At 40.0% G+C, this 11,285-nt stretch overlaps 1 protein-coding gene across 1 annotated transcript; it reads left to right on the top strand.

Moving 5' to 3' along the window:
* Window positions 1–1,849: 1,849 nt before the first annotated feature.
* Window positions 1,850–4,776, top strand: LOC138605788 (green-sensitive opsin-like). The gene is made up of 5 exons (XM_069678227.1): window positions 1,850–2,213; window positions 2,346–2,514; window positions 3,711–3,876; window positions 4,272–4,511; window positions 4,678–4,776. The coding sequence occupies exons 1-5, from the start codon at window positions 1,850–1,852 to the stop codon at window positions 4,774–4,776; spliced, it is 1,038 nt and encodes a 345-aa protein (XP_069534328.1).
* The last annotated feature ends 6,509 nt before the right edge of the window (window positions 4,777–11,285 follow it).

Below are 11,285 nucleotides of genomic sequence, written 5' to 3'. Positions count from 1 at the left end.
CAGTGAGGAGTCTCCTGCCTGAGGGTCTCAGGCTGCACACTGGTTGGTAAGGGGACATCAGTTCAGATATATATTCTGGGGCCAGCCATGACGTGCTTTAAAAGTAATAAGTAAAACCTTACACACGCAGGCTTAGGTTTACTCTAAGTAATAGTGGAGTGAGGGAAGGCTGTATAACAGGGTGCGACTTATCTGGACCAATAATTAGAATCTGTTTTGTCAGGGTTTCATTTAACATCTCTTTTAATTCATATGTTGACAAGTTTGTTCCTGTTTTTTTAGAGTAAACACTAAACTAATTAAACTAAAAAACATATAGACGCATACAGACGAACAAATCTGGATTGCTTTTGCCCTTCAAAGGGCTGTGCTATATTCTTTATCAAACTTATTAGAACCTGTCTGCATGAACATGTCGCTGAATGTTTTTTACTTTGTAGCCGAGCTCAACTCTGGAACAACCAGTTTATATTAAAGGAGCAGCACACACCACAGTCGTGTCTGTAAGATCATTTTTTAATTCCCATCCTTAGCTGTTTAAAATACATTCAATTCAACAACAACTTAAAAAAAGAAACAAAATCAGCAATAAATACAAACATTAAGGTGTGGCGTTAAGGACAAACTGAGCTATCTATACATAATACGTTGTATAAAAACATACCAGGCAATGATATATTCAATCAATCAATCTGTGTAGCGCCAAATCATAACCAGAATTATCTCGAGACACTTTACAAAAAGAGCAGGTCTAGACCGACTCTTTGTTATGTTTTTTAAACAGGGGCCCAACATGAATCACCATGAGTAGCACTTAGCAATATTCGGCACATTGGCGAGGAAAAACTTCCTTGATACAGGCAGAAACCTCGAGCAGAACCAGACTCATGTTGAACAGACATCTGCCTCGACTGGATGGGCCGAAAAATGGGATAGAAGGAGATGCAGGATAGAGACAGGCAAAGAGAGAAACAACAACATATGTTCTTGTTACAACAACAACAACATATGTCCTTGTTACATGAACAACAACAGACACTTATGGTTACAATGCCAATAATAGTGGTAGACTAGGGTGAAGATTAGCAAAATAAATAAATTAGCGAGAGAAGCAGAGTAATGATAAAGGCTGAGGTAATCGTAATTGTAACAGCTGAAGTCAACAGGTCTACTATTAGCATTAGCAGCAACAATAATGATACTATGGGGAAGACTGATGTTAGTAGTTGTTGCAGTCCAGCAGTTCCACAGCAGATGATGTTTTATATTTTTATTCATTTTATACTTTGCCTACCTGAATTCATGTTTCATATTCTCTCTATAAACACAGTCATACTATTGTGATAAAAAACGAACATAATGGGAAAAACTATTAAAATGATCTTACTTATTAATAGATCAATCGTCACACCAGAATGTGTACAATTAATACAATAGTTGGTTAAATATTGAAATATATTCAACATATTAACAATCCACCGTTATTATTATTATTACCAAGCCATGAATAGGAATGATTAAAATGTGTGAAGATTTCACTTTCCCCCCCATGTCAGTTCCAAGTGTTCAAACTGACGCACAAGAGCGCGAAGCATCATTTAAAAAGAAGGAAAAAGAAAGGGGGGCAGAGACATTCAGCTCTTTTTAAACTTTCTTAACTAACCACAAGTTAATGGGTGTCCGGTGTTAGGATGAATTACTGAGGATTACTCCAAAGACTAATTCTCAATCCTTCTGTAATCCACCTTTTGACCAGTATAAAGCCAACACCTTCGCCTCCCATCAGCTGCACAGAGGTTCAAACTGTTCCTGGAGTACTACACACAGTTGGTCCGCGCATTCAGAGAAAATGGAGAACGGCACGGAGGGAAAGAACTTCTACATCCCCATGAACAACAGGACGGGGCTGGTGAGGAGTCCTTTCGAATACCCACAGTACTACCTGGGTGATCCGATTCAGTTCAAGCTGCTTGCTTTCTACATGTTCTTCCTGATCTGCACTGGATTCCCCATCAACTTCCTGACACTGATGGTCACAGCTCAGAACAAGAAGCTCCGGCAACCTCTGAATTTCATCCTGGTCAACCTGGCTGTGGCTGGACTCATCATGGTCTGCTTCGGCTTCACCATCACCTTCACCACCGCTATTAACGGCTACTTTATTTTTGGACCAATGGGTTGTGCTGTCGAGGGATTCATGGCCACCCTAGGAGGTATGACACAGGAGATTTTTAGCAATGTTACTGTGCACATTTCACAGTATAGCCTGAGATATCCACTGCAAGGCTCCTGTAACAACAATTATAACCAGATGTCTTTGTTTCTGTCCCCTCATTGTCTTAAAGGTCAAATTGCTCTCTGGTCATTGGTGGTCCTGGCTGTTGAGAGATACATCGTCGTCTGCAAACCCATGGGAAGCTTCAAGTTCACCGGTACTCACGCAGGAGCTGGAGTTGTTTTCACCTGGATCATGGCTTTGGCTTGTGCTGCTCCCCCTCTGGCTGGCTGGTCCAGGTAAATTCAGTTTTAAACAGGTTCTGCCTCTTTCTGCCTGAAGGCGGAGGAAAAAAAACAAACGGTTATGGTCGCGATAGAGAGTCAGTGTTGACATTTGGTTGAGCCCTGACTTGACCCGTCCAGCCTCCATCCATCCTCCCTCGAGGACTTCTTAACTCTTATTGCTACACTGCCTGACTTTCCAGGTGCAGGCGGGCCAGAATTGGTTTTTGGATTTAGCGACATTGCCCTCTGGCCTCTACTGTTTTAAAGCTTTAATTTTGTCTCAGTGGAGCTAAAAGAGGTAAGCAGGAGGGTCTAACACCTTAGCTAAGACTAATGGACTTTGACAGCAGTCCTGTATGCTGTCTTGCTTGGCTAACCTATATGGAACAAAGAGTGTTGCTTCTCATCAGAAAAACAAACAAGCTAACAAGAATCTAGCAGCTATTCGAATAAAACCCCCACCGCGACCATTTGTAAACCAGTACAGTGTTTGGGGACAGTAGTTCTCCTGATGGTTGGATTGTCTTTACAAAAGCAGCTTGAATAAGAGTGAGGAAGTACCCAGTTAGAAGAGTAATATGTAGCTTCTGGCATGCACAGATAAACTGACCACGCAAGAAACCAATGGCTCTTCCTTGTTTGTCAACATTGATGCTGAGGCTTTCGGTCACTCCCTTAGCGAAACTCTCCATTGTAGTCCTATTATAATTTGCGCTTACATAAAAGGTTTATAAACATATTCCTATGAAAGTTATTTAAGCAGAAGTATAAAGTAGCATAAGCTGAAGACACCCAAGTGTTGTCCTTTAAGTACTTAAATTGCTTTGTCACTCTGACATGTGCTTAAAGAGAGACAGCATGTGAAGCTGAACTTTTTGAACAGCAGTACAATAGTGGATTAAAGCTGTAGCTGTCAGCACAGTTTGAACAGATAGATAAATACAACCAAAGCAATCCCTTTATGACGGGCTGTCATACGAGTTTCAGATGCAGCCCAGTGCAGTCAAGCTGTTCTCTATCATACATATCTAAAGAGTAAAATTTGTAATGAAGAAAAAATGGATCTGAAGTATCGTTCAAATTTAAAACTGTGTTCACATTATCATTTGAAAACGTTGAGTGAGCATACGTGTAGGCATGCTTTCCTCCCCAGAGATCCTTCATCGTACAGTACTGAAGCATTTCCTCTGCCGTTCTCACGTACTCAGGTACATCCCTGAGGGTCTGCAGTGCTCCTGCGGTCCTGACTACTACACTCTGGCTCCAGGCTTCAACAATGAGTCATACGTCATCTACATGTTCTGCTGCCACTTCTGTTTCCCCGTCTTCACCATCTTCTTCACTTATGGAAGCCTTGTGCTGACAGTCAAAGCTGTGAGTCTTATACTTACTATTGTACCATATCTTTGTTATTATTACCGACTGATTTATAGTTCTACTATTAGTGTACAAATTAGTGTTGCAGCTTCATCCACATGTGGAGACCTTTTTTTACTTACTTCCAAACCAGCGCTGTGAACCAATGACTTATCATTAAGCTGCAGCTTGTTGCTGATTAATCTGCAGATTATTAGTCAGTTGGTTCATTTCCATCTGCAATAACGAATCAGAACATAAAACAACTAAAATCAAGTATAAACTAAACATCTAAAATATTTCAAAGCAACCCGACATAAGAAGATTTAGGACTTTGTTATTCTCTGCACACTTGACTTGCTCGCGCACGTCTCGCTAACCTCCTCCCGCCTCTTCCCTTCAACACATTTCAGGCTGCAGCTCAGCAGCAGGACTCTGCATCTACCCAGAAGGCTGAGAGGGAAGTGACACGTATGTGCATCCTGATGGTGTGTGGATTCTTGCTGGCTTGGACACCATATGCTAGCTTTGCTGCATGGATCTTCTTTAACAAGGGAGCTGCTTTCTCGGCTACAGCCATGGCTATCCCTGCCTTCTTCTCCAAGAGCTCTGCCCTGTTCAACCCTATCATCTATGTGCTGTTTAACAAACAGGTCGGTTCACTGCAAAAATTAATTCATCTGATTTTCAAAGTTAAAATAAGTTGTTCTTTTAAATGGATTATAACTACAGTAGTAGCTAAAGCTAACAGATTATTTACAGTGACTCCGATTGAACCCGGATATGTGACTAAAACCTCCTTATCTTTATCCCTAACAGTTCCGTAACTGCATGCTGAGCACTATTGGCATGGGCGGCATGGTTGAGGATGAGAGTTCAGTATCAACCAGCAAGACAGAAGTCTCCTCTGTATCTTAAGCATTTTAACTTCACATCCCCGGACATCCTCCTTCCTGGTGTCTTCCTGATTCTGCATGGCTGTCTTCAAGTGGAAACAACCAAAAGGAAACAAGCTAATGATCTTTTCAGCAACAAATGGACATTAATATGAGAATACATGCCTATGGCAGCATTTTACTGTGCACATTTTTGATTCGTGTGTGATAAAAACTGAACCCGACGTCATATGAACAACAGAAGAAAGAGAATCTCTGGGAACATCTCGGAAACACAGCCAGAAGTGTTTTCTTGTAATAAATATGATGGTATGTTTGGATGTGCGATGACTGTTGTGGGTGGTTGTATATTTATGACGTGGAGAGGTTAGCATATTTGTTGGCCTCTGTCATAATATTCTGTATATATTTTATAAACAAAAAAGAGTAGAAAAAAGTTATTAAATGCATGCATGAAAAGACATCTTGGTTGTTGTGTTTTCATTAGGAGCTTTCTTCTGTCCTGAAGACAGACAGCTACAGTTTAAGTGAACCACTGATTTGTTGCTAACCAGTAATCCCAACATCATAACACTGTGTAGCTTACATGCTAAACCTGGAGACATAATTAAAACATTCCCTGAGTACATCATGTTAAACCTATTATACCACAAAGGTGGATATGAAGGAAAGACTTGTTAACAAAGAGATAGCTATTTTGGTACCACTTACCCTGTTAAAGGTTGCCGGGGAGAGGGGCAGAGCCGATCCCAGCTGTCATCGGGCGAGAGGCGGTTACACCCTCGACAGGTCGCCGGTCAATCACAGGCCTGTGATTTAAACACAGTTATTATAGAATCTGACATCAAAGAAGATTTAAAAAAAAAACATTATCAGTAAATGCAACAAACTATTTCAAAATCCCCCAAATCCATTTGCTCTCAACCCTTTTTCATGAATTAAAAATCACATTGTGGGGACAATAAAAGTGTGTTGAAGGAGATTTTTAGGACGACTGGGGGGAAATGCAGGATTAAGTAAAAGGTATGAGTAAAGAATAAACAGAAACCATTATAATTAGTTAATCCATGCTGTGTCTAGACAACAGAACACTGAGAGCAGCATGAACACTGTCGCGGCAACACACAAGCAAGTCCCACACAGCTGTCACACAGTGCAGCCAGGTGATCACAATGTACAGCTATATATGCAATACAAGGACAGAAATACAAACAGGTACAATTACAGTTCAATACAAACATTTCAATTATAAGAGAACTATTTTCTCATTTCAAATGGACTTTAACGTCTCCATAGCAATCAGCTCTGACAGTTTCACCTTCTTCTGTACATTATTCCAGGAAGTAGGAGCAGCATATTTAAAGTGTATTTAATTTAATTCAAATTTTTTGCAATTCTTAGCTGCCAATATTATAAAATTGACAATATTAGGGTCAATAAAATAGCTCTAGTAGGAGGCTCAGTCTATTTATAATAACCCTACTATAGGATAGTCAGTAATAGACACAGTGTAAAAAGTCACCTTAGCTAAAGGTATGTTCAAAATACAAATTAGGACGAATACAATAAACCAAATATGTATATTATAAATGTTAAGGTGACATATATTTAAAGCTTCAGCAAGGGACTTTCATTTTGTGTCCATATTGGCGCCTCCAGTGGACAAAGTGTTAAGTCATATCTCTTAGCTAATCTTGTGCTGTATATGTAGAAGTCATGTTTTCTGACAGAAATGTCATCCTGCTTCATTTTAAATGTCTAAACTGTGAAACTTTGCTACATGTAAAAACCGGCTGTTCAGGAGCATGCTGTTAATCATTTGTCTTACACCGGCTGGGAGGCAGAGGTACAGACATTCAAATAACTAGAAAGAAATAGTCAGTCTTCTCGCTGATGCACCTGTTTATTTTTTTAGGTCGTATAGAGACATCGTTATTAATTTCTGCCTGTGTCCATAAGCAGCTAAAACTCCCCACGGGAGCTTTAAAGGCCTAGCAGACGATGTCCTTCTTGCATCAGCTTAGACAATTCATCCTGCCACATGAAGGTGCTGTTGTGCAAACAGCACTTACTGAGTCTGTGTAATGTGCCGGTCTCCCCTCCCTCTCTCTCTCAGGCTCAAGGAAACCTACAGCATACTGGAAAACTGCCAACACCTCAGACATTAGCTATGCCAACATCTCCCCTCTGGTAGGCACTGTAAAGCAATGTATCACACAGCAATCCAGAGAGGACACTTTAAAAGTCCTGCATTATGAGTCATGGTGGACTGTTTCTTTCACATTCAGGACCAGTTGTTGGAAAAGTTAGGAGTTAATCAGAATGTATAATATTCCATATTTTAAACTTAAACTTTGGTATTTTATTTGCTTGCTGTATGTTTGTTATATACGACGGAGCCACATTAATGAAAATTAAAATCTCGTAATTTTATGAGAATAAAGTCATAATATTACGAGAATAAAGTCGTAAATTTCAGAGAAAAAGTCATAGTATTACGAGAATAAAGTCATAGTATTACGAGAATAAAGTTATAATATTACGAGAATAAAGTCGTAATTTTAGGCTATGGTTCGCCTGTATCTTATTTTGAAGGGTAATATCAGAAGAGCAGCCAGCCGCCTGCCCTAAAATGACAAAGATCACGAGTCATTTTCAAATAAAATCACTTTTCAGAGTCCTGATAGTTATGACAAAGTGGTGCCTAAAGATTAAATATTTTGTATTTGTGAAACCTATACTAATGTATTGATATACAGCTGTTTAGTGTGCTTGCGCATTACAAGGCAGGAGATCTTGCATGTTCTCGCAAGGTACATGTTTGCTATGCTTCCACCTTACCGCGTGTGTCCAATAAAGAATACATAAATACAATAAATACAGCTCCGGCTCAAGTTGTGTTAAGCCTCCTGTCCAATCATTTATAAGCATAACTTCACAAGATGTTCACTGAAGTTTTACCTAACACGTTCCTCATTTAAGTGCAGGTAACTGCTGCTCTTCTGATATTCATAACATTTAGGCTAACAATAATATTAATTTTTTAATAATAAAATTACAACTAATAAAGTAACGACTTTATTCTCGTAATATTATGACTTTATTCTCAAAATCTTAAAAAAAATGTCTTTAATGTGGCCCTAATACTCCGTCGTAGTTATATGTCATCTTTTATTTCAAGTATTGCAGCCTGGTGATTCTGCATGTTTTCAAAAAGATTAATTAATTTGATATTCCTTTCATGGGCGTTTTGATCACGTTATTCGCCTGCGTCAGACGTATACAGCTGACGAAATAATGATTTAAAAAAACATTGTCAACAACGGTAAAATAGAAGCTAAAGCCCAGTGTAAGTTCGCCTCTGTACTCCGAAGTTCTCTGCTGAAATAACAGGTAGTGTTACAATGTCACTCCATCCAACGTAAGATTCAAAGTGTTTCTTTGTAGCTTTGTCCGGACAAAATGCCACATTAATTAAGACAAACCCTTTTTCAAAATGTTTGTTACCAGACGATTTTGCCCAAAGCGACGTACATCTGAGAGTCAACACCCCAGCTGGAAATGTTTTGTTCTAAGAACGTTCTGAGAATGTTACCTGCAATACTCTGGTAATGTTATTACTTGGTTCCCAGAATGTTCCTTTTAATAGCAGGAATATGTTCTCTGAAAACATTTTATGAAAGTTGCAGTGAGAATGTTCAAATCACGTTTCAGGACCGTTTTATAAATCACGTTCTGATGTTGCAGAATGTTGCACTAAGCATGTAAGCTACCTTTGTTTTTATGTAACATGCAAATGTTTTATAAAAGGCGTGCTGACATCCCAGGACTCAATATCATCCTGAAAACATCTTCAGAATGTTGCAGTTAAAACGTTTTGTCTTAGTTTAAGTTTTAACGTTACAAGAACATTATTTGAAATGATAAACATCCTTAAAACGTTCTTGGAATATTAGATTTAAACATTTTCTTTCAAACATAATTAGAACTTGTCGGTAATGTTAGCCAACGTTATAGGAATGTTCCCTGCTAGCTGGGACAACACAAGCAACTTAATTTATTTTATTTTAATTTTTTAATTTCTTATGTTAATGTTATCATCATCATCAACGTCAACAATGTGGTCATAATCATCATCCTTATGAATATCCTACTCAACATCAACAATATCATCCTCATCATCATAATCATCATATACCCTAATGCCTAGCTGCCATGATAGACTGTCTCAGTGACATCAACTGCTGGATGGGACAAACCACAACTCAACAATTCAAAATCAAAAGCCATTTTTGTTCAATCCACATAACTCCTCTCATCTCATCGAGAGCGGCCTCGGTGCCCTTTCTGCAAATATAAAGCCAGCTGCCAGAAATGAAGGAGTTATGTTTGAATGTCATCTTACCTTTAAAACACACATCAAAAAAGTCATTCAGTCATCATCTCCAGAATAAAACCAATGCTCTCCCAATTGGACCTCTCCTGAGTTAATCAAAAAGCAGTCTCTGGCCTCCAGCTAGTCTAGCTTACTGGTTGTAACAGACAACATCACGTCACCCCAGTCCGGGCTTCCCTACTTTGGCTTCCTGTTACTTTGAGACCCCAACCTCCATCCTTTCATCCCTCACCCCTCAACCCCTACCTCCATCCCTTCATCCCTCACCCCTCAACCCCTACCTCCATCCTTTCATCCCTCACCCCTCAACCCCTACCTCCATCCCTTCATCCCTCACCCCTCAACCCCTACCTCCATCCCTTCATCCCTCACCCCTCAACCCCTACCTCCATCCCTTCATCCCTCAACCTTCCACCCATCCCTTCATCTCTCACCCCTTAACGTCACACCTTCATCCCTTCATCCCTCACCCCTACCTCCATCCCTCAACCTTCACACCCATCCCTTCATCCTTCACCCCTTAACATCACACCTTCATCCCTGAATGTCCCTTCCCTCACCCCTCTGCCCTTAATTTACTGATAGTAAGCCATCTTATATAACTCTCACACATACCTTATTATTACGTTCTTGTTGTCTGAATTTGTGATGAAAAAACCTACAGAACAGAAAATGTAATATATACATATGTAGACATCTTTCCAGCTTATATCCATATAGATATAAAAAAAACAAGATTTTTCACTTGTGTAATGACCATCCAGGGATGATGACCTTTGACCTTTGCTGCTTGTTGTGTGATTTGACTTGTAGATTTGTATCGTTTCAAGTGTGACTGAATGTGTGGGACAGCATAATCATATGTTATTCTAACAGTTTCTAGGCGTATACTACAAGTTCATTTGTGCTAATCGGCTGATTATGGACCACTTTACTTACTCATCTCATCTTTTATTTAAAGGATGCTGGACAAAATCAATGCAAAAAATGGTGTAGATCTTTGAACATATGTATGCGGATGCTCACTTTGACTCCCCCTGCTGTCAGAGGCATAGTTGCTCCTAAAATCCTTATGTTGGAAACATTGAATATACTTTCCATCCTTAAAGAAGACATGGTTTAAAAGCCATCATGTTTCCTTTTTTCTGACATCAGAAGGAGCACATTTTTTACTGATTTTCAAAATGAGCTGCTACATACAATGCAAAACTCTCTTTTTGTCATTGCTGTGTTGGTCATCATGAATTGTAAACATTGTATATATTAAAATGATTAGCATAGATAAATAAATGCATGCATGAAAATGTGTCGTCTAATTGAGTTGATTTCAAACAACTGGACAACTTTCTGACAATACTATGAAGTTGCAACCTTAAAGGTTGTTTATTCATGAGGTGTTGCCCTTCTCTCATACACGAAGTTCAAACATAAACTGGATGACCAAATGATTCCTGTCTAAGACTATATGTGCCTCTGCATCCGTCCTGTGGAGGCTCACAGGAGGCACTTTAGGATCATGTTACTGGGGTTATCTCACAAAAAAAAGTAAGATGGGTCAGAGAGTAAGAGTAGAAGTCGGGCAACATTTATCCCAAGGGAGTGATTAGAAGTTAGCAAGATTCACTCAACGGATGCAAGCACTCGCTTGATGCAGCGCCATCGCTCTGTGACCCGCAGTGATCACAGACAGACACGCTCCAAAGACGGCACACTATAAAAAAATTAAAATATTCATACTCTCAATCAATGGGACAGGGCTGTCAATGTCTTAAAATTACTAGATCACATAGAGTTTTCTAATTTATCGAACCGAAGGAAGAATTATTTGACTTGTTCTGAACAGTGCAGTTATCAACTGTTCTTAAACAGGACAACAGTTAAATATTTCGACAGCCAGGAGGCTGTTGAAGGACAGAGTCCAAACCTTCAGGCGGAAGGCCTGGAGGCGGGGCAGAGTCCAAACCTTCAGGCGGACGGCCTGGAGGTAGGGCAGAGGCTGACCAAGAGCCTTCAGGAGGGCGGCCGGGGGGGCGACCAGGTGAGCGAAGCAGATCAGGAGGGCGGCCGGGGGGCCGACCAGGCAGGCAGAGCCTCTCAGGAGGCCGACTAGGTGGGCGAAGCATCTCCGGAGGACC

Source organism: Semicossyphus pulcher, unplaced genomic scaffold, assembly GCF_022749685.1.
Source record: "Semicossyphus pulcher isolate SPU_LCO1_2020_fin unplaced genomic scaffold, fSemPul1.0.p SCAF_3, whole genome shotgun sequence".
Lineage (NCBI taxonomy): Eukaryota > Metazoa > Chordata > Actinopteri > Labriformes > Labridae > Semicossyphus > Semicossyphus pulcher.
This window is presented reverse-complemented; position numbering and strand designations above follow the sequence as displayed.